We start from the raw sequence: 24,067 nt of genomic DNA, 5'->3' as shown, positions 1-24,067 counted from the left end.
TATTTATTTATTTGAGACAGAGAGAATGAGAGACAGAGAGCATGAGAGGGAGGAGGGTCAGAGGGAGAAGCAGACTCCCCGCCGAGCAGGGAGTCCGACGCGGGACTCGATCCCGGGACTCCAGGATCATGACCTGAGCCGAAGGCAGTCGCTTAACCAACTGAGCCACCCAGGCGCCCCAGGGTATACTTTTAATAAGTATGTCAATTAAAAAATATAAAAGAATAAAATTATCTGATTTTTTGGGAAGCAGGTACTTGTCTACATTGTACCTGATTTTTTTTAGCCACATTTCTCATAGATCTCAGTGAAGGATGAAAACAGATTGGTTAGCAGAATAAACACAGGATATTGGTTCTCTTGTAGTCTCATAATTCATCTTGATTTCTTTAAGAATAGTTAGTTTATCCTTTTCCTAATACCATTGTTAATCTTAGTGTACATACGTGGAACGTGTGCACTGGGTCCCTGAAGTTCACCTACCTGGACCCATTGGTTCGTGGGCCTTTGGGTACATGCAGTAACGGAGGGATTTTTTTCTTGTGTGTATGAGGTGTAATTACTTGTTACCAAATTGTTTTTTATTGGAGTGTTTTAAATATTTTCTTTTATAACCCTTTTAGCCAAGAAAACCATGTGGGAAAGGCTGACAGCCCCTGAAGATGTATTTAGTAAATTACAGCGAGAAAACATAGCCATCATTGAGAGCTACGGTGCTGCCCTCATGGAAGTGGTCTGTCGAGATGCCTGTGACGGTCATGAGATTGGAAGGGTACAGTAACTCCTATTTAGTAGAATAATTGAATAAATATTTTGGCTCATTAAGGTATAAACTGCATCAACTTTCAAATGCATGTTGCATATTGAGAATTGTTTTCTGTAATATATTTTAGTGAATTTTCTTACTTGCTGTGATTTGGCATTTCTATCGTTTATTCATATGTTTTGTTTAATTCTGTTCAGAATCTCAGTTTGTTCAGAATCTTCCCTCAGAATAATCTTTGTGCTGACTGTGAGGTTGGCCCTACACTGGTAGAAATGCTGCTTAAGGAAGATCTTGGTTAAGAGAATGCTGGGTGCACAGCTTTTATACTGAATATGTCTTTCTCTGCTTTGTGGAGGGGAATTTGCATTTCTATTTCTTTAAAATACTGTGTCAGACTGGTGATAGCGCAGTGAGAAGGTGACTTCCTGCTGGTGGAGAATTTCATAGCGTTTGAATCATACACAAGTGATCCTGGAACAACATGGGTTTGAACTGCGTGGATTTGTTTGACTAGTAGAGTACAGCACTGTAAATGTATTTTCTCTTATGATATTCTTAATAATATTTTCTTTTGTCTAGCTTACTTTATTGGGAGAATACAGTATATAGTACATGGGATGTAGAAAATATATGTTAATCTACTGTTTATGTTACCAGCAAGGCTTCTGGTCAACAGTAGGCTGTTAGTAATTAAAGTTGTGGGAAGTCTAAAGTTACACGTGGTTTTTCCACTGTGCTCCTAAAGCCCGTGTTGTTCAAGGGTCAGTTGTATTTGAAGACTGTGGGAAACGAGATTTTAAGAAATAGGATGAAATATAAACTGTGTAGTAAGTTCTCAGTTATGTTAAAAAAAGTTTAAGTGTTTTTATGCATTGAAAAAAGACTGGGAGGAGAGAGACCAAAATGGATTAATGGAGTGTTTATCAGACCACATATTTTCTATATGCTTTTCTACGTTTTCTAGGTTTCCTGTAATGAGCATGTAAAACTTCACAATTAGGAAAAAAAGCTATTTTAAAAAGTCCCTTTCCTCCTTTTATTGATAAATTGAGATTCTGTATACATAGCTTTCAGTTTCTCAAAAACAGAACAAAACCAAACCAAAATAAGAAAATGTTATTTTAAGCTACCATCCCCTGGTAAGAAGAGTTCTGAGTATTTTCACATAAAGGCAGTTTCTGTCGATGATTTTGGTGGCCGTTTCCGTGTTTCGGACTGTGATTTGTTCTTCCCTCAGATGCTGGCCCTGGCTCTACTTGATCGGATTGTCTCCGTAGATAAGCAGCAGCAGTGGCTTTTGTATCTTTCTAATAGTGGCTATTTGAAGGTGCTTGTGGACAGCTTGGTAGAAGATGACCATACTTTGCAGAGCTTACTAACTCCACAACCTCCCCTTTTAAAAGCCCTTTATACTTACGAATCCAAAATGGTAAGGCTTTATATTCCTTTGAAGTTAGATCAACAGCTCACTTCCTCTTCGAGCTATAGCTATATTAAAGAACATTAATGTGGCCGCAATTTTGAATATTTCCATCTTTTACGAAGTTTGAAATTGGGAACATATGTTAGAAATGCATCTTCCTAGCATGCCAGAGTTGAGTTGAAGTGAGCCTGAGAGGGTTGGTGGGTAATGGAACTGCTGCTCACTCAGGCTGCTGGTGATGGCGAATGATAGGACATTCAGTCCTCTGAGGAGAGCAATGAGCAAAATTGTCTCTTCACAATAAAATTCAGACTCTGTTAGTTGCCTGGTGAACATTCTCGTGTAGATGTGCTTGTTCTAGTTTAACACAGGATTTTCAGTACAGTATATAACCCATTATTTCCTTTCCTCCAGATTTGTTTTCTGTTTCCTCCTGGTTGAAAATACTACAGTGTCACAATAACAGGAGCACTGAAGTCTTAGATTCCTTACTAAAGTTCTTTCCCCTCCTTTGTTGATTCAATAAGTATTTATTAAATACCTACTACATGCCAGGTGTGGCACTGGGTACTAGAGATACAGTTGTGTGCAAAACAATCTTCCCTGCCCTCCATACGCCCACATAATGATCAGAGAAACTACAGTTGAGTTGAACACTTCCTTCATGCTAAGGCACTGGATGCGATTGAGATACACGGTGCCGTTCAGTCCTCATAGAATCCTCTGAGAACCGTAGTGTTTGCCCCTGCACAGCTAGCTCAGAATTTCTCTTTGCTATGATTAAAGATCGCAAATGTGCTGTGAGAGAGTCTCATTTGTATCTCAGGCCCTTGAATATGATTTCTGTACTGATGCTTTTCCCTTTGTAACTTCTTAGGCATTTCTTACAAGAGTGGCTAAGATACAGCAGGGTGCGTTAGAGCTGCTGAGGTCTGGGGTGATAGTGAGACTGGCACAATGCCAGGTCTATGACATGCGCCCAGAGATGGACCCACAGGGGTAAGTGTCCATATACATTGGTGTTGTTTCCTTACTAATTCTTCACTGTAAAGGGTCAGTGAGGGAAAAAGATATTCCAAACATAATTTTGCCATTGCTTTGTCATTCTGTTTGAGCAGTATTCTTTCATCCTGATGACTCTTTTTGGGTCCTACGTCCCTGCCATTTACTAATAAGTGGAAGTTGCTAGTAAGAGTAAAAGTAAGAGGGACCTAATGCTTTCCATTTTAGAGCAGTAATGTAAGAGGGAAATAGAGCCATTTTGTTAGTAAATGTTTTTCTTCCCAACTTTAGTGTTCTGTTCAATAGAACATATATTTTTAGGGGCACCTGGGTGGCCAGTCGATTGAGTGTCTGACTCTTGATTTTGGCTTGGGTCATGATCTCAGGGTGGTGAGATCTAGCTCCATGTCGGGCTCCGAGCTCAGCGCGGAGTCTGCTTGAGATTCTCTCTCTCCCTCTCCCCCTACCCCTCTCCTGCTCACGCTCTCTCTCTTTCTCTAAATAAACAAAATCTTAAAAAAACAAAAAAGAATATTTATTTTTAGTTATAGTGATCCTTTAAAGTATTGTAGTGAAATTATAATTTGTTGTGGATTTCCTATTCCTGATGACTTGAATAGTATTTTATATTTTTGTCATTGTAGCATTTTATCAACTGCTTGCACATTTGAAATCTTTTAGTCAAACAATTTTTTAAGTTTCGAGCTTTTTTTTTTTTTTTTTTTTAAGATTTTATTTATTTGACAGAGAGAGACACAGTGAGAGAGGGAACACAAGCAAGGGGAGTGGGAGAGGGAGAAGCAGGCCCCCAGCAGAGCAGGGAGCCCGATGCGGGGCTCGATCCCAGGACCCTGAGATCATGACCTGAGCCGAAGGCAGACGCCCAATGGCTGAGCCACCCAGGCGCCCCTAAGTTTTGAGCTTTTTAACAGATTTCTCAGTTCAGTTTGTATATGGGTTTTTTTCCCCCTCATTTTTGTCTACCTGGCTGCAACATTGTTAGCATACCCTCTTAGCAGTAAATAACACTTAGGTCAGTTTTATTAATTTTCTTCAAAAGATCCATTGCCAAATTGAATATTTGAGTGTTTCAGGATTAACTGTAGAACTATTTTACCTCCAGAAAAGAAATGTTTTTTTTATATTGCTTTCTAAAATTTTAAACATGAGAGTTATTATTTTCCCCTTAGGTAAAAAGGATTGAGTTATTTACATTCCTCAGCTCTTGGCATTTAATCACTTGTCTGTGCAAAGCCTTTCTCTTATTCCATATTTTGCTTCCATTCCCTTCTCTTCAACAGGCAACCATTTTCTTTTGTCTAAAAATTTAAATACAAACATTTACAATAAATGATGGTTTATTAATACCTAATCTTAAAAGTGAAATGATCTTACAGCCTCATTTTAACTTTTTAAAATCTTGATTTTTTAATATAATGGGCAATGTAGACTCATTTCTGGCTTTGCGTACAGGAGAGGGAAATTTGGAGAAAATAACTTCCATTTTTATCTGTTTCTTGTTTATAGTTTCTGTGGCCCACGGGAGCATTTAGAGTAGAATAAATATGTTGAGGAACTTCCAAGCATTGTCTTCAAATTATGCAGATTTTCTTTATCGAGATTTTTCAGAACTGAAATAACTGTTTTTACTGTTGGTATGGGATGCAGAATTCTCCTTAGTAGCTTCACATCTTAATCAGGCACCTGTGATTGTTTGACATGGAGGTGGTCAGGAACTGTTAGCATCCCTTAACTCTTGGACTGTCGCTCTCTCCTTGTTGGGTGGAAATGAATGAAGCATGTTCGGCATGAGAGACCCACCAGTGTTCATCCCTGCCCCGGTGGACCGCTACCGGCAGATTCTGCTCCCAGCTCTCCGCTTGTGCCAGGTCATCCTCACGTCCAGCACAGCCCAGCACTTACAGGCAGCGGGGCAGGTGAGAAGAGCCCTTGGTGTAGAAGGCGTCACGCAGAGTCCTCCTTTTATCATTGCACAAACCCGAGGCATCGACAGCGCCCGGGCCTTTACCTTAGTCACACTCTCTGTGGCAGCCCTGGGCGTCGAAGGCCAGCCCCTTGTGCTTTGCTGTGAACTTCATTGGCCCGCTCTTGACTCTTATTTGAATGAAACCCCACAGCGAGGAACAGAATAGTGAGATGGAAAGCAAGATCTCTAAGTTTGTTCTTCTGTAAAAGGAAGCGGTTATTGTGATAGGAATAAACTGGCTTCTAAAATGTAATTTAACCAGGGATTTATTGAGAGGCCGTACAGTATTTTAGACCTCGCAGAAAATATGAAAGATAGATGATAATGGCCCATTGGGTTGTGATATTTAGAGGATGAAGTAATTGAGATAAGTGCATTTTCTAACATAAAAATTTTTTTCATTGGGCACCAGAAATTAGTTTTATTTTCATCCCTTTTCAGTGAAACCTTCAAAAAAAAATCTTTGTTTCTTTAAATTAATAATACATTGTATAATTTAGCCATTCACTGATTAGACTTATCAATATGACTCTGCAGTTTTTGATTGTATTGCTCTATTATTACGACACCCTCAGGAACTGTGTCCTAATACCTTATAGTAATTTTAGGTGCTTTCCCTGCCATCAGCCTTCAGGCTTGCCACTGAGGTAGAATGCTGCTCTTTCTAACACGGCACCTTGTTTTATGCTGCATTAGTACATCCTGCCACTTCCATATGTGGCCTTTGAATCAGTTCTTTAAAACTCAAAGACTTTCCTTGTCTTCTCCTTTATTGAGATTAAGATTTTTTTTTTATTAGAAGTGGGACTTTGTGATGATGTAAGATTCTCTAATGCCACTCTTGTACTGGCTGTGGCAGAATCCCCCAAGGAGCTTGTTTCAAAAATATAGATTACTGAGGGGCGCCCAGGTGGCTCAGTCGGTTAAGCGTCCAACTCTTGATCTCAGCTCAGATCTTGATCTCAGTGTCGTGAGTTCGAGCCCCACATTGGGGCCCAGCATGGAGCCTACTTAAAAAAAAGAAAACAGAGTTCTACGTCCAGTAATTACGGGTTAAGGCCAGGAATCTGAATAAAAAATAAAAGGGGGCACAGTTCTTGAGTGATTCAGATGTTTGGCCTGTTTGGCGTAGTTTCAGCCTTCAAGGCATTTATGATCTAGTTGAGGAGACATCATATGTGTAAGTAATTGGATTCCTCCATGAAAGTACAGTAGAAAATGCCACGGTGGAAGGGCAGAGTTTGGAGGTCAGGATTTTTATCTCATTCGTATTATATCAAAAGGAGAATTTAACAAGAGCTTTAATGTGATTGTCCCCATGTCAGGCTAGTCACATTTTCATAGAGCAACTTAAATTCAGTGAATCATTTTTATGCCTACTCCTGTTCTAGGTCCATTTGGACAAAAAGAAATTAAATAAGGGTTAAGTAATAGTTTTCATTTAGTAGTTGTAAGTTATACTTTTCTACTCTAGCCTTTAAATACAGTAATTTCTAAAAGTTGAAATCATCTTTATCTTTGGCTTTCTTATGAATTTTAGGTAAATATTTGCTTCTTGAAGAAATAAACTATAAATGTAAAAGACAGTTGCTTACATACATTCACTATGATTCATTACATTGAACTTGGTGCTTCAGCGTTATTAAAAAGATGAATTACAGATGTAGAAAAAATTTGCTAATCTTGACTTCCCTTTTTTCCGTTTCCCCTCCTTTTCCTTGGCTCAGGTGTTGCAGTTTCTCATTTCACATTCTGATACCATACAAGCAATCCTGCGCTGTCAGGATGTGAGTGCTGGGTCTTTGCAGGAACTGGCTCTGCTGACAGGAATTATCAGTAAAGCAGCACTTCCTGGTGAGTTGATTAGGTTGGATGGACTTTGAATAATTCTTTACAGACTGACGTACACTTAATAGAATGAGGCTTTTATGGCTTTGCAGTACATAGGACTTACTTGAAATTGGTACTAAGAGTTAACTGCTTTTTTAAAATTAGTAAGTTTATATGTATAAGAATGATATATGATCATACAAAAAAATTCAAAGAGTTCAAGAAAATAATTAATACTCAGAACCTCACTACCTAGAAATTACCAAGTGCTTTTTTTAGTCAATCACCACATGTTCACATTTGGTGAGTAGCTTCTCAGACGTTTTCTGTATATGCATATACAGGAGAGATGGAGACGGAGACATACTGAGGTGATTTAAGAGAACAAGATTACCTTTTATGTGCAGTTTTAGAAAGTTATTTAATTTTGGGGCACCTGGGTGGCTCAGTTGGTTAAGCGACTGCCTTCAGCTCAGGTCATGATACTGGAGTCCCAGGATCGAGTCCCGCGTCGGGCTCCCTGCTCGGCAGGGAGTCTGCTTCTCCCTCTCCCACTCCCCATTTGTGTTCCCTCTCTCGCTGTGTCTTTCTCTGTCAAATAAATAAATAAAATCTTTAAAAAAAAAGAAAAAAAAAATTATTTAATTTTACATAAACTTTTTTTTTTTTTAAGATTTTATTTATTTATTTGACACAGAGAGACACAGCGAGAGAGGGAACACAAGCAGGGGGAGAGGGAGAGGGAGAAGCAGGCCTCCCGCGGAGCAGGGAGCCCGATGCGGGGCTCGATCCCAGGACCCTGGGATCCTGACCTGAGCCGAAGGCAGACGCTTAACGACTGAGCCACCCAGGCGCCCCTAATTTTACAGGAACTTAACAGATTAAAGAATTAATTGAAGAGAAATTGAAGACATTGCTGAATTCCAGACAAATGTTTCTTTACTACGGGAGCATAAGAGCTATTATTCTTTTTTTTTTTTTTTTTTAAGATTTTATTTATTTATTTGAGAGAGAGAGAGCAAGAAAAGAGCGCTTGTGAGCAGGGGGAGGGCAAAGGGAGAGGAAAAGGGACAAGCAGACTCTGCACTGAGCACGGAGCCAGTGCCGGGCTAGATGTCAAGACTCGGAGTTGGATACTTAACCAACTGAGCCACCCAGGCACCCCTATCTCTTGGTATTTTTCATCTGTATTGAGGTCCCCTCCCCCAAGAAAAGTATATTATGTGATGTAATGTATGGTGATTAATATAACATAATAAAAAAGGAAGTATATTATAGTCCCTGAATTCTCTAATGTTTATCAACGTCTAAAGGTTGCCTCTGTTCTTGAATGATGGCATAGCTGATTATGATTTTATTTCCCTCAGACCTTGTAGCTCATGATAATAGCTCATATTTATTAAGCATAATGTGCCAAGTACTTATTTTAAACACTTAGTATATTTATTTATTCCTCACAACAGTCTTACGAGGTAGAACTATTATTTTCCACATTTTACAAATGAGGAAACTGAGGCACAGAGAGCTTGCCTTGTCCAGAGTCACATATATAATACTGGTGGTGTGGTTTCCCAGCCAGTATGGCTTCTGAGCCTGTGCAGTTAACTCGTAGACTCTGCTACCTCCATTTTTATGTTGCTACCAAGTCTGAGGCCAGCCCATGATTCCACCCCCCAACCCTGATATGTTTTCCTCTCTAGGGGGTATCAGTGCTTGAGCCCTTTGTATTGGGAGAAGAGTGTTTGGTAGGGCGGAGGGCAGTGCCCGTGCAAGCACTGGGAGCCCGTGCTTATTCTGAGGAGAGTGCAGCTTCCACTCCACCCAGTCGTGGCGTGTCTCAGTCCTGGAGGCTTGTTATGCTCATTTCCCCAGCTCATCCCAGTGTTTTTGGATGATACCAGTCAGGCCGTCCTTCTTGCCTCTACTAAGGTCCCACGGTGCTTTGTAGTGGTTCTCCTAACGCTTTTCCCTTGATTTCTCTAGGCCTTACCTAATTACTCTAAAAGGCTTCTCTGCAAATTGAAGAGTCTCCATGAGAATTTGCAAGAGTTTTTGGTCTATCTTCTTTCCTTCACACTGCATCTGAGGAGTGGAATAAGGGTCATGAGCTGAATCATGCTACTTGCTTCACCAGAATTTTCTGGGTTTTTTTGTCCTTTGCCATCACCATTTTTCAGTATTTGTGGCATAAGTCTCCCCACCCCCACACCCTTTTGGTGAATTTCATTCATTCTGTAGGTTGATGACAGGAGGGACACTTTATTTGTTTATTTATTTATTTATTGAGAGCAAGAGAGCAGGGGGGAGGGGTAGAGAGAGAGAGGGAGAAGCAGGCTCCCCACTGAGCAGGGAGCCCGATGCGGTACTTGATCCCAGGACCCTGGGATCATGACCTGAGCCGAAGGCAGAGGCTTAACCGACTGAGCCACCCAGGCGCTCCAACAGGAGGGACATTCTATGATGCTACTTCATTCTACCATCTTCACCTAGAAGTGCTGAGTTAGGTATAAAGAGAATTTACCTTTTATCAAATCCTCTCATAAGGTGGTTTTATTCATGAAGTCTCCTGTCATTAATTTTTTTAAATGCCTAAAATTTTTGTATTTTGCTAATAGCATCATTTGACCCTGTCAATGTATTAAGATTGTATTCGGAAAAGCAGTTTTTTTAACATGCTCATGATAAATTCAAACAAAATAGAAGAACAGAGTATAAAGTACCATGACTAGCAGTTCCTGTTATCTAAAAGGAATTAGTTATCAGTTTACTTTTCTAGAAATTTCTATGCATATGGTGTAAAATTGTCCCCTCCCTACACAAATGAAATCATACTATACACACTGCTCTGTAATTCTTTTTTCCAGATCTTTTCTCATCATCATATAGAGCTCCTACCTCATTCTTTTAAATTGGCTGCATAATTTTCCAGTTGTGAGAGTTAACCAGATCTTTGTTGTTTAACCAGACCCCTGTAACATGTTGACTGTTTCCAGTCTTTTTTTAAATTTCCAACAGTGTGGCTTTTAATAACTCGGTGTGTGTGTGTGTGTGTGTGTGTACACATAAGTGTTTTTGTAGATTTGAGCTGGTAGGCTTGATTAATTCCTGACAGTGCTTGGTCTGAAAATATATATACTTAAATTTTTGGGGGGGGAGATAATGCCGAATACCCTCCCCAATTTTTTTTAAACAAACTCTTAACAGTTTTAATTCCTATCAACCCTACTCTGCACAGTTTAGCCCTTGAAGACATACTGTTTTGTATTCTTCCATAATTTTACTGTATATATTTTTTTATCTTAAATGCTCCCGTTAAGTTATAAGCCCATTTATAACTGTGTTCCCTTTATTGCCTAGCCTTATACTGGGTATGTCCTACCTCCTCAAATACCGACCAGCAGGTTAATTTTTTTCATGACTCAGAAATATTCTGGAGAGTGTTTTGGAGTTGAGAGCGATACAAATGGTACACAGAGGACTCAACTGACACTTAGAAGGGTCTTACAGAAACTGAGAATTGGTAGCCTTTTTTTTTTTTTTTTTTTTTAAAGATTTTATTTTTAAGTAATCTCTATACCTAGTGCGGGGCTCGAACTCAGCCCCGAGATCGAGAGTTCCACGCTTCACTGACTGAGCCAGCCAGGCGCCACAAGTAGTCTTTTTAAACAGAGGCAGCAGGTGGAAGAAAAGAAGTGGGGCGTAGCAATACATGTTGCAGAGATCAGGAGGTTTGAGGACAAAGAGGAAAAGGCCTGAATTCCGTGATAGTATTAGATACACGATCCAGCTTTCAAGGGGTAGGGTGGGAAAGAAGGGCTTAAAATTGCAAGCAGCGAATGTGGAAAAAATATTTCAAGAATTTGATATTAACCAGATTTTTGCTTGTTTTTGTTTTGTTTTGGAATACAAGGGAGACCTGAACATATTTTCAAAAAGTGTGGAAAAATCCTCTGTGGCAGGGTAGATTTTGGTAAGCTGGAAAAGAAGGTGATTCTGGGAGCAGACTCCTGGAAGAGGCAGAGTGGGAAGGGGTAGAGTAATGAGGCACAGGTGAGGTAGAGCAAGCCAGCAGGTACCAAAGGATAGGGGTATTTTCTGTGGGTTTGGGTGAGGTCCTGGGCTGAGAGATCTAGAAAGAGGAGGTCTTGTCATTATGAGGAGCAAAGGATAAGGTTCTGGGTTACATGCTCTGGAGTGCATGCTTGGAAGTGAGGACTGAATTAAAAGGATTGCGCACACAAAGTCAGGGTGACTAGGACAGGTGCAGGTGGATCCTCAGCATGACGACAGCCGTGGAACAAAGAAGAAACCAGTGGGTTTGCTTGGAGGACTTGATAGAAATAAAGGGTTTTTTTTCCTGATACTCTGAGAGGTTGATCACTGTGATTTAAGAATTTTGTACTAAGTCTAAACAAGTTGCATGGGAACTTTTTTGTGTATGTGCAAACTGTACTTTGCTTAAGGGAAAAGAAAAAAAAGCAAATGATACAGTACCTAGGAGAGTTAAATGAAAAAAGAAATGTATTTCATTATAAGTGTTTTATATCATAAACTCTTTCATGAGAAAGTAATTTACTGCTGAGTTTAGAAAATTTTAACTTTTATGGTTATAAATAAAAAATAGGTTTATGTCAAAACCTTTAAAAAGTACCTTTTAAAATTATGAATTCAGTCTAGATTTAGGTTGCATATAAATGAACAAGTGGTGAACTTACAATCTTTGTGAAGTTGTATTTCCCAGAGCTCCTTCATGGCAAGTCTGTGTCTGTTCTTATACATAAGGAATATAAAATGCTAGAACCACTCTTCCTGGTTTTTTAATGTTTTTATTTTGTTGATTATAAAACTATATTTAAAAGCATTCCAAATTTTATAGGTATATTAAATGAACTTGATGTTGATGTAAATGAAGGATCTCTAATGGAGCTACAGGGACATATCGGAAGATTCCAGGTAACTGATTCTTATTTCTTTAAAGAGTAGCTCCTATAAGACTTACAGCAAAATATAACAGTCCTCTTATCCATTCTCCCTGTTCTGCTTCCTGGATTTGGGCAAACCCTCTTTTTTTTTTTAAGAATTTTTTTATTTATTCATTTGAGACAAAGAGAGAGAGAGAGAGAGCAGGAACAGTGGGGAGAGGCAGAGGAAGAGGGAGAAGCAGACTCCCTGCTAAGCAGGGAGCCCAACGTGGGGCTTGACCCTAGGACCTGGAGATCATGACCTGAGCTGAAGGCAGACGCTTAACCATCTGAGCCACCCAGGCGCCCCTGGGCAAACCCTCTTGATGGTTTTTAATTGATTTTTTGGTATATCTAAATCATATACTTATTTTCAAATTTTAGGAATCACCTGTTGATTTTCCATTGAGGAGGATGAGACCTTAGATCTCTTTTCTCCTTTTCTTCCACCGTACAATATGGACATTTCTCACAACACTGCCTCCCTCCCCACTGAAACGCAACATAATTATATCATAATTTTGGTTAGATCACGTGTCATTTATGATTAAGAATGGGTGATAAGTTACTTCTAGGTGCAACGTTATGTTTTCCCTAAAGTGAGTGGTGGTTTTTTTTTTTTTTTTTACTTGCTTGGCTTTAAAAAAAAAAAAATTTTTTTTTTTTTAAGATTTTATTTTATTTTATTTGACACAGAGGGAGAGAGAGCAAGCAAGCACAAGCAGGGGGAGCAGCAGAAGCAGGCTCCCCACTGACCAGGGAGCCTGACGTGGGGCTTGATCCCAGGACCCTGGGATTATGACCTGAGCCGAAGGCAGACGCTTAACCTGCTGAGCTGCTCAGGCGCCCCTGTTTGCTTGGTTTTTATGTACTTACTTCTAAATTATTCCCAAGCTCTCTTCCAGTTGTGTAATCTCCTTTTAATATATTCAAACGTATTAGATAGCTTGTCAACTAAATATTTATTAGTCTTTCTGGGAGCCTCCTGGCCTGCTTTGATCTGAACAGCTTCACTTTTGATTGGCTTCGGAATAATTGTATTTATATATTAAAATTTATGTTTCATTGTTTTTGATACAGTAATTTTCTTAACCAGTCCTCTTTTTGTGAACTGTTTTTTCAGGTTTCCAAAAGAAAACTGCTGCTACCAGTGTTTTTGTGTATAAATTTTTGAGCTATAGATTAGATAAACCTAACTGGTCTCACTGGATCCGAGGGTGCACACACAGAACATGTGGAGCCCTTATCCAACTCCGGAAGGGGTTGCCCTCTCACCAGTAAAACCCAAATGCTCTGCCTTTATTTCCCTCTCTCTTTTTTTGTCTTCTAATTTTTTTCGTTGGTAGGGAGAAAAAGATATTTTTGAAGGATCTTCTGTAGGTGACTTCTAGAAATGTGATAGTGCATCTGTTTTGTCTGTAAGGGTAGCACACAGGTAATATTTTAAAAAATAGATATAACTATTTTGGCAAACTAAGTTTATATTGTCTTTTTAATACATTTTGCCTTATCCAATCTTACTATGTAAACTAACCTCAGTTTACATAAGTTATTACATATTATACCTGTGTATGTCTGTATGTGTACATAGGTGTGTGTGTGAGATACCAGTTTTTAAAGTACATGTTTATTGTCCACTTATTATGTGCAGAGCACTGTATACAAATGTAAATGATTCATTCATTGTCTCAAATAATCCTGACCACAATCCTGTAGAATAGGAATCGCTATTTGCACCCTAGGACTGTGAGCCTTGAGGCTTGTGGAGGTTAAGTAACCTGTTGTAGGTTACAAAGCAAGAGGTCAGGTACCTCCTAGTGGAACCCACATTTCTAATTTCAACCACTAGATATATTGCCAGTTGTGAAAAGCTCGTCCTTTCCTTCCAAGAACCTTAGGAAAAATTGTAATGTCAGGTGACAAGTACCAACATTTCAAGCAGATGACATTTTCATTTTGTGTGTTCCCACCCCCTTTTATGGAGTCCCCAGAAGTGGCCCTAGGAGAAATAGCCTTTAAGTTTGAGCCTTTAGACAAAATTATCATGGATGTGCTTGTGACAAAGTGTTGTCTATTTGCCATTCCATTTTGCTTCTCATTGTTTATCAACTTGTGTTTATTTAATGGGTATCTACCAAGGAATTACTTGGTGTGATACAGAATATTCTTTGGCTAATGCTTACAATGTAATGGGGATTAATTGCTAAAAACAAATATGGTGTTCTTTTAGTGAGTTGACTGCCAAGCAAATGACATTTGCAGAAAGGTGAATTTTAATAGAGCTAACTTCATTTGTTTCAGTTGGAAGTAAGAAATCAGACTCTTCAAAGAGTGATTCCACTCCCCAATGAGTTTTTCTTTTTTATATCCCTCAAAGAGAGGTCACCAATTTTAGACATACCAATTAGATATGAACAAAGTATCTTTCTCTTTCTCAGCGTCAGTGTTTAGGACTACTAAGCCGCTTTGGGGGCTCTGACAGACTGCGTCAGTTTAAATTTCAAGATGATAATGTGGAGGGAGATAGAGTGAGCAAAAAAGATGAACTCGAACTGGCCATGCAGCAGGTAAGAGGAGTGGGCATTGTGTATCTGTTCTTGAACATTTGTGTGTTTTTGGAAGGATGTGATTAAAATAAGAGATGGGAGTGATTTTGCAATTTGATTTATAACTTTGTTGTAGTTTTACAAATTGATCAGTAACTTTGTTCTTCAAATCTGGAATTCTGTGACATTTGGGCATTGGGGGAACTGATATTTTTGTTACTGTTATTCTTCCATTGTAGATCTGTGCCAATGTCATGGAATATTGCCAGTCACTCATGTTACAGAGCTCCCCCACATTTCAGCATGCTGTGTGTCTCTTTACCCCTAGCCTGTCAGAAACCATTAATAGAGATGGACCCCGGCAAGGTGAGACTGCTCCTTTCTTTCTGTATTTGAGGATTAAGCTGCTGTGATTAAGACAAGCTCTAGTTGGCTCCAGAGAGACACAGTTTTTTTCTTTATGTGTGATTAGTGGGAAAATTTGTAAATGACTTTAGGAAGGATCGATAAGGAGGTACTGTCGTCAGTCCCGTGGATAGGCTAGAGAGCTTGAGAGGACAGAGAACTTCAGGATATTCTGAGGATACATTTAGAAGAGCTTTGCGGGGAGAGTATGGTTTTGAATAGTATTGGAGACCCCAAAGAAAGGCTCTAAGATTGGTGAGTAAGCTAGCTGGGTGAAAAATGTACAAATATAACAGATGGTTAATGTGTGAAATCATGTTAAGCTGAATGTAGTGTCTAAATTGGGTCTTGTAGTACAGCTCCAAATTTCTATGCCACAGCAAAGTAAAATGTAGATGCTAAGTAGGCTGACATAGTCTATGACTTCCTAAGGACATAGTAGGTGAGGTCTGGAATATGAGGGCTATGGGTTGATTAAAGCTATTATCCTGTGGGCCACTCAGAAGACAAAGCCCATTGTGATCTTAGTGGTGCTTGGTAATGGAATGCACTGCTGCTGATTTCCAGAAGCTTTTTGTGTGAGGTTTCTGAAAATCATTTTGTCACATTTTCATCTTCTTCAAGATCTTACTTTCCCTGAAAATTACTTAATTACATAAAATATTTAGTAGAATGATATTATGAAAAATATATTAGCTTAACAGCATATAACCACTGTCTCATGTAAATGGTGCTGAGAACTATTTGTTTCTGTTTGTGTAACTTCATTATAAAGTGTCCAAGGGGGCCCCTTTCTTCTACCTTGAATCTAACATTTTAAAACAAATTTAACCTGTTCATAAGATTTTCAAATGAAATTGTGGTTTTGTCATTTATTCTTCAAAAACATTAATCATATGCTACTAATGTATCACTAGTAATTATTAAAATTTCACTTGGTTTCTTCTCACTTTGAGCCAGTCTTTCACATACCAGGTCATTCTTAGATCTTTAATACTTGATGATGAACTTTATGAAGCCTTATATATTGGTCTTTATTTTTCCTCAGACTTTTTAAAGATTTAATCAGCATACTTATCTTTGCTAGTTGAAGACACAGGAGTGGGTAGGTGTGTGGTAGGTTCAGGAACGTTCAGTTGTAGAGGGAGAGTTTAACCTAGCAGTGAAGAACACAGACTGATCATGAACTGCCTAGATTCGAGTCCCAGTTCTGTAAGCGACTATTGATATGACTTCAGAAAAACTACTTAGCCTCTTTGTGCCTCAGCCTCCTCAGCTGTAAAATGGGAGTAACAACAAGCTCTTTTTTTTTTTTTTTTAAAGATTTTATTTATTTATTTGAGAGAGAGAGAATGAGAGACAGAGAGCATGAGAGGGAGGAGGGTCAGAGGGAGAAGCAGACCCCCCGCTGAGCAGGGAGCCCGATGCGGGACTCGATCCCGGGACTCCAGGATCATGACCTGAGCCGAAGGCAGTCGCTTAACCAACTGAGCCACCCAGGCGCCCCAACAACAAGCTCTTTTCCAGTGAATTATTGTAAGGATTAAACGTGTTACTCAATGTGAAGTGCTTTAGAACGGTGTCTGGCACTTAGCACTGGTTAAGTGTGACCTGTAACTATTTTCATTCTTGCTGGTCTTCACTGTTACTGTTTAGTATATGTGCTATTACTTGTGGTTCAGGGCCCTCTTCTGTAGTCAGGTTTGTCGTGAGCCATCCTCATCTGACGTCTAAGTCTGGTAGCTTCTGCACACCTTAATATTTTCTTTTCTTTTCTTTTTTAAGATTTTATTTATTTGTGAGAGAGACAATGAGAGAGAGCACAAGAGCGAGGAGGGTCAGAGGGAGAAGCAGACTCCCTGCCGAGCAGGGAGCCCGATGCGGGACTCGATCCCGGGACTCCAGGATCATGACCTGAGCCAAAGGCAGTCGCTTAACCAACTGAGCCACCCAGGCGCCCACCCTTAATATTTTCTAGATATGAGCACATCAGCATATGAGAACTCCTGATAGGCTTTGGAGTACTCCTCTCAGCACTAGACCATTCTCTTTCTGGATGTGTTCCTACCAGAGTAGGTATCATCTAAATGTTGCCTGGGCACCAGGGTCCCTAATTTCACTAGGAGAAGGCTTTGTATCATAGAGACTGTCCCATCTTCACTGAAGACTGGGAGGGAAAACCTGGCAACTCAGATGAGCCTAGGATGTCCTGGTTGGTGGCAACATCCACTGACAAGGAACTGTTCTCTCTCTTCCTCTCCTCATGAAGACCTATGAAATTTGACTTTGAAGCAAAGTTAAGGGAGATAGTGGGGAAGGAAGCAAATGCACATCTCTCCTGCAGTATTCTTGGCAGTTAGAGCCATTAAACAAAGATTATCTCCAAATTGAACTTGAAATTACTAAGGTATTTCTCAAGGAATTCCTCAGTTGTAAGAGGAAATTACTCTATTTGCACCAGTCCTTCCAGTTCTTCCCTTCACGAACGACTTTCCCAACTTCTCATGGTTCCTTTGCACCTTCATCAGAAGCTAGGTGAGGAAAAGGTAGATCAATATGTTTTCCTACCCAAATGGACTAATGGTGGTAAGAGAGTTGTTGAAATTTAAATTTAATTATATTTTTTGACTGTCTCAGTGTTCTTCTCTTGGGAGAATGACTTTGAGCTGGGAATTCAGCAACCAGAAAGGTGCAGACCAGAAATGAATCCATATAACTAGAGCTGTAGGGTGAGGCAGGAATTCTTCACCTGGGCTCAGGAACCTCCAGACTTGTGTGTACGGCATGTGTGCGTGTGTGTGTGCATGTGTGCGTGCATGCACACATGTACACGCACACCCGTGGGGGGGCGGGGGGGAGCTGGATGCAAAAGTTTATGATAGATTTCTCAAAGAGGTCTTCCCCAGTAAAGGGGGAGTTCTGCCATTGTCCACCAGCCAAATTTCCTTATTCTTTAGGGCTCTAGCTCTATGCACATAACTGATCACAGTAGCTCCTCTCTGCTCCTCTGAACTGTCAGAAGTATTCAGAAGTAGTTTTGGGTTGGTTTTAATAATAGTTTACATGCCCTTCAAATCCTGGGCATCCCTCGTTTAAAACAGGTCTTTTAAGTGGAACATTGTTTTTTATTATCAACTCTGTTAGATACTCAAGCTCCAGTGATTCCATATTGGCGCCTGCCTGGTTTGGGCATCATTGTCTACCTGTTGAAACAGAGTGCTAATGATTTCTTCAGCTATTACGACAGCCATCGACGGAGTGTCAACAAGCTACAGAATGTAGAGCAACTTCCACCAGATGAGATCAAAGAGGTATGAATTTTATAATGAGCTGTGGAGATATTTGAGAAGCCATTGCTTTTCCTAATAAGGGTCACAGTACTGGTGTCCGATTTGTGAGTAGAGTTGATGTATGCAGTGAGATGAAAGGGCTTGAAATGATTGCTGTGTGTGGCTTGAAGAAGAGTCCCCCACCAGAGCGGCACGCCTGGTAAGCAGGGGAACTCTTGCATGGAAGACAGGGAAGTCGCACCTGTTCGGGAACACCGCCTGCGCTTCAGTAGAATGGCAGCTGGCTACCAAAGAAGGCTTTTGGTAATTTATACTCTAAAATCTGTGCTGAGAAACTTGGGTTTCAATTGCAGAGGCTAATTCAATAGAAGTGATCCCTTAAGTTAAGATGTCTCTGTGCCGGGGCGCCTGGGTGGCTCAGTTGGTTAAGCGACTGCCTTCGGCTCAGGTCACGATCCTGGAGTCCCAGGATCGAGTCCCGCATCAGGCTCCCTGCTCAGCGGGGAGTCTGCTTCTCCCTCTGACCCTCCTCCCTCTCATGCTCTCTGTCTCTCATTCTCTCTCGCAAATAAATAAAATCTTAAAAAAAAAAAAAAAAGAAAAATCTTTAAAAAAAAAAAAAAAGATGTCTCTGTGCCTTCAGCATCTTAAGTATCTGTTGGGTGAATTTTTCAGACAAATGGGATGGCTCTCAGTGACCCAGAATCACTCGCTGCTGTTTATTGTAGCTAACGATGCTGAGTTGCTAGGCTTGCTTCCTCAGTAGCTGCCTTTCCCATTTGGCACAGCTAAACGGCACGAGGACTCCCTTAACAGTGCCATGGTGGCCTGGGGCAGCCCGGATGTAGAACATGTTGCCATTCCTCGTTTGCACCAACTGTCCTGAAAAACTCCATGTCACTCTTCAGAGTAGTCAAAGCTCCCTCTTGCCACTCTTCTAGTAATCACAGGGAACGTGTAGTGGGTGGTGACAATGTGCCAGGCCCTGAGCTACAAGTTCTGTCTCAGTACATGAGGCAGATGTTGCTATGCCTGTTTTCTCAGATGAGGAAATCGAGGCCCTGGAAGTTTGGATAACTTACCCAAAGCCACACAGGTAGCAAGTCCCGAGACAGGAGTAACTGATGGGGTTCAGGTAATCCCTGAGATTGGGCGGTTTACCTCTGGCAGCCCTTCCCCTTCATGTGTAGCTTATGGGCAACACCAGTACTTGCAAGAGGGATGCAGCCTTCCCGTCAAGGACGTGGTGCTCTCCCAGCCCCACTTCAGGGTGCCTTCTGCCAAAGCCAGCAGCTGAATTTTGAGTTGGCCCACCGTGCTTATGCCGAACAGAGGTGTGATGAAGGGAGTTCTGGGTTGATGAGCCTATTTTAGTTTCTGCTGTAGAAATCTGCTTTACATTTTCTTCAGAAGATACATGATGGCTGTTACAGAAATTCTCCATGGCACTGTTAAACCTATGGCTTGAAAAACCTACTGTTGTGTTTTGTTTTAGTTTGACAGGAAATTGAGGGTTGGTTGGCCCCTCAGCAGATTGGAAACGTCTGTTTCAGAGAGAAGACCTTTTCCAGAAAGCAGCAGATGAATCTTCATTAGTGAATTCGACTACTTTGGCTCTCAGTTTTTTAGTTACCAGCTTCCTAACTAGATAATAACTCTTGTCTGCAAGGATGTTTAAACTTCTTTGAATGTTTTTCGCAGTGCCTATCATAGTGACCCTCTCTGTAGATTTTCATGAAGTTTCTGTTAGAGTTTATGTCATCGCTAATACTGTGTTTGTTTCTGGTCCTCAGTTGTGCCAGTCTGTGATGCCTGTTGGTGTTGAAAAAATCTCCACTGCCCAGAAATATGTTCTAGCAAGACGGCGTTTGGTGAAGTTGATCAACAATCGAGCCAAACTCCTTTCCCTTTGTTCTTGTATCCTTAATGGAAATCACAGTGGGAACTTGAATGGTGACCTTTAAGAGAATCTTTAAATGTAGGAACTGTTTATTGATTGTCACATTATTTGGGCATCAAAACTGTATGAAAAGGGACATAATTTTTTTTCCAGTAAGTGCCTGATCTGTTTCCAAACTGAAATTTTTTTTCTTCTCTTTTAGATTTAGCTAGTAATCCTGATAATGTATACAGTCACTGTCTGGACAGGAGGCAGGGACACAGCACCCCCCGGTCCCCACCTCCTTCCTCTCAACACACCTTGCTGCTTTCTGGGGGGACACCTTCAGTGGAACCTTTCCCCTCGCTATTAGACCAAGGCCGTGGGTACATCACGAAGTAGTGCGGTCTCTCCTTTGTTTTCCTCCTCAGAAACTGGTTTGATGAGATTGTTTTCCTTTAGTCCGAGCTCTCTGTAGTTATCATAGAGACCTGCCTATTTATTCTTTGGCGCCATCTGGAGTACTACTTGCTACACTGCACGCCCACGGATTCTCAGGATTCCTTATTTGCCTCCAGAACCTTATTTAAAAGCAGAAGACTACAAGGTAAACTTTATTCTGAAAATTAGCGAACCATACATACCTACAGATTGCAGTGCCTTGAAAAACTAGTTACACTTTTATTTATTTTTTGTGTTTCCGGGTTACTAAGAGTGGATTGGGCAATCTAGAGCTACTTAGTTAGTAGACATAGCTGTTTCTTGTAGTTTACTTCTATTCATGGGAGACTGTGTGGAGCATAAGAACATCTTAGACCCCGCTCTTCAGCTTCTTGCAGCTAAGGGCTGGCCAGCTCCAGAGTCCCCTGGTCTTCAGGTTCTTCCACCGTATGATAGATACGTACTTGTAAAGCTGGTTTGTTTGTGTCTTTTGTTGCCAGATTCCTTCACTCCAGAAACCAACCTGGATTTTAGAAGTGGACTGACTGGAGTGAGCCAACATGACATAGACCAGGTGAGGGTCTCTTCTCATACTCTTTTTCTTTTTTGAAAGGAAAAAGGAAAAGCCTAGTATGTTAGTATGATGATGATTTTCTGGATTGTGTGCAAAGACCTGATTTTGATTCTGACCTGGCCGCCTAACAGCTCTGGGACTTCGAACAACTTACTTTCGATCCTCTGTTTCCTCACCGAAGAAGTGGGAATGATAGTTGAGGCTCAAGGAGTTTTGTCAGAGTGAAATGAGGTCTCGTATGTGAGGCTTCTAGGGCAGTAGTGCCTGGAAGGGACATAGTGAGAGTTCAGTCATCAGTAGGCATCGTGATCCGGAAACTCCCAATTTCTTTAGATTAACTTTGTGGACTTCTTAGGCACAGAGTGTCACTTAGCACTTAATTTTTTAGAAAATAATTTAATGGAGAGATTGTGAGCAGCCATTAAAAATTCCATGGTAGGAGACTATGATATGATACAGTATTATGTATTAAGAACCTCTTGACCAATAATATTGGAATGGAAGAAGAGCATTCCAAAAACAACTAACGTAAAAACCTCACATGAACCTAATAGGAGTCTTGGGAACAAAGCAGTTAGCAGGGTACGTGATGTTAGATAAATGGAATTAAAACTAGATCTGCTGCTAGGCATCTGAGTGTCCCTAGCCCTGGTTTGATAAAGCCTCTGCTCTTCCCTAATCCCTCTTGGTCACTGCCTTTCTTGATGCTGAAGGTTGGGCTTTATCCAGGAAAGAGCATCCTCCAGACCATACTTAACCAGACGTCATACATAGCGTGCTCTCATCCTAGCCCTGACTACATCTGCCCTTTAAGTGACTTCATAATAGTAATTCATGTTTTGGCTAGGCTTGTTTAGGGAAGCCAGTATTTAGTGAGGCCATGGGCAGAATTAGCCAAAGAATAGTTCTTCCAGAAGATGTTTGATAAATATGTGTTGAATTAATGACTATTTCTGTTTCATTAGACTGCTCTGTTATAGTTAGAAGAAATGCAGGATTAATAAATAATCTTCTCACTCTGTGCTTTGATTTTACTGCAAAACTGAAGGCAGGTAGAGTCATCTAATTTTACACTTAATTTTAGTGTTTCAGTATAATACCAATAGAATCCATCCAAAACTACATATGAATTCTAAATTACATGAATTCTAAAATGTGTACCAGGTTCCTTTCCTCTGCTTATATATCTTGAAAATAAATGCATGCAAATGTTTTTTTTTTTTTTAATTGAAAAATCAAATAAAAGTAAAAGCTTCTTTCCAACTTACCCTTTGTTTCTTTTCCCCAGTGGCACCCACTCCTAACAGCTTCTTGTATTGCCCTTCGGGAAATGTATTTGTGTATATGCCCATATATCAACAGCAGCATCATAGTTGTTGCTATTTAAGATGTTACACTTTTATACGGACCGGAAAGGGAAAAACAATTCTGTACCGATAAATTCTAGCATGGAAATGTGAATGTTTAGTTACTTTGCTACATGAGAAAGGACCACATTACAAAAATTCAAAGGTATTTTAAATTGGAAGACATAGAATAAAAAAAATATTTGAGACTGTAATTTTAATAATGACATGTCATCTGTGTTTCCTCTAGCTTCAGGCTGACGCCATCAGCGCTTTTGGAGAATCACTACAGAAGAAACTTCTGGACATTGAAGGATTATACTCAAAAGTTCGATCTCGCTATAGTTTCATACAAGCTCTTGTCAGACGTATCCGAGGACTGCTGAGAATATCCAGGAACTGAGAGCCTGTGCTTACGCTCTTCTAGGGAAGAGATGAATTGGGGAGAACTGTCCCCTTTTTATAGATCAGTTTGTTTCTAAATTATGACCAAAAAATATTTTGCTATTTCTTTCTTTATATATGGACATCTTTTCTGTAAATTTCTTTGCCTGCTTTCAACCTCACTAGTAAAAAAAAATAAATACTTTTTAAAAAAAGAAACAAAACAAACGTATGGTGAGTCTTTTGAAATTTTACCTAGAAAATGATCAACATTAATGGGAATCCAACAAATAAAATTCCCACAGTGGTGGTTTTCCCCTAGGGATATAATTCTGAATGTTACATTAAAGGCATAGTCTGAAAATTCTAATGTTTTATCCCTTTGTTGTCTACATTACACTTCTGTGATATTCAGGGTTACTCCATGGGGTAGAGCGGACAACAAACTATAGCTATGCTCTTTAACAGAATAGTGTGCTCAGTACTGTGAATGTATTACAGAAAAGTCCCAAGAAATGAAGCCATCTCTTCCCTAAAATTGTTTTTTTCTTTTCTGCATATAAATGATAGTATAATAATTTGCATTTGTTCCTTAGAAATGATTGTGAAATTTCCCAAACTAATCACCTGTAATTAATATGATGGCTACGATTAGGGCAAAAGAACGTATACAATCACCACTCTACTTCTTGCCCAGTTGTACTTACGTTCAAGTGACTACATCATCTCAAAGTCCATTTTTCCCTTTCCAGCCACCAATTATTTCAGCCTAATATATAGGAGAGACTGCAGAAAGAGTCTTGACTCATGCAGTAGCAGAAAAGTTATACTTAGTTATACAGTGTTGCTCTTTAAAAAATTTTTATATCATTTCCATGGCTTTTTAGCATCTTTTTTAAAAGTGCTTTGTCATTGTTATATTTTGAAGTTAATTTACTGCCCACCACTTAGAAACATTAGTCTTTAGCTGAAAAGCATCCTGCTAATAAATAGAAGTCTCAGGGGAGTGTGAATGTGTGAATAAGTAGGTACACCATGGAGTAGCAACTGCAGCTCTCCCCCACCCCCACTCACTACAGTCAGGCCTCTGGTGACATCAGAACACAGGCAGGAGCCCAGGAAGAATCAGAAAGGAGCCTGGGGCACAGGATCAAAGCATTTTGTAGACCTTGGGAGTGTGAAGCTAAATTGAAAATGAAGATGTTTAGATTTACTAAACTTTGTTTTCCTGTT

The 24,067-nt window shown here is 40.0% G+C and overlaps 1 protein-coding gene across 4 annotated transcripts in view; it reads left to right on the top strand.

Moving 5' to 3' along the window:
- The window catches only part of NUP205 (nucleoporin 205), an 82,032-nt gene extending 58,985 nt beyond the window's left edge, over positions 1-23,047 (top strand). Inside the window, exons 31-44 of one of the 4 annotated variants that reach the window (XR_006788692.3) lie at positions 624-772; positions 2,004-2,195; positions 3,067-3,188; positions 4,990-5,128; positions 6,906-7,032; positions 11,885-11,961; positions 14,408-14,536; positions 14,755-14,881; positions 18,065-18,231; positions 20,004-20,127; positions 20,568-20,696; positions 21,031-21,104; positions 22,393-22,616; positions 22,701-22,933. Coding sequence is in view for 2 of the 4 variants with exons in the window: in XM_045864214.3 (XP_045720170.1) it covers positions 624-772; positions 2,004-2,195; positions 3,067-3,188; positions 4,990-5,128; positions 6,906-7,032; positions 11,885-11,961; positions 14,408-14,536; positions 14,755-14,881; positions 18,065-18,231; positions 20,004-20,127; positions 20,568-20,696; positions 21,031-21,104; positions 22,701-22,853 (1,709 nt within the window). In the remaining 2 variants the exon portion in view is untranslated. The other 3 variants (XM_045864214.3, XM_064574921.1, XR_010406354.1) reach the window with 3 other exon arrangements.
- Positions 23,048-24,067: the final 1,020 nt, after the last annotated feature.

The sequence above is a fragment of the Mirounga angustirostris genome, unplaced genomic scaffold, assembly GCF_029215605.1.
Source record: "Mirounga angustirostris isolate CCGP_5_RB_7025 unplaced genomic scaffold, mMirAng1.0.hap1 SCAF_12, whole genome shotgun sequence".
In the NCBI taxonomy this organism is placed as follows: Eukaryota; Metazoa; Chordata; class Mammalia; order Carnivora; family Phocidae; genus Mirounga; species Mirounga angustirostris.
The sequence above is the reverse complement of the archived record's forward strand: the minus strand, read 5'-3'. Positions and strand labels throughout refer to the sequence as shown.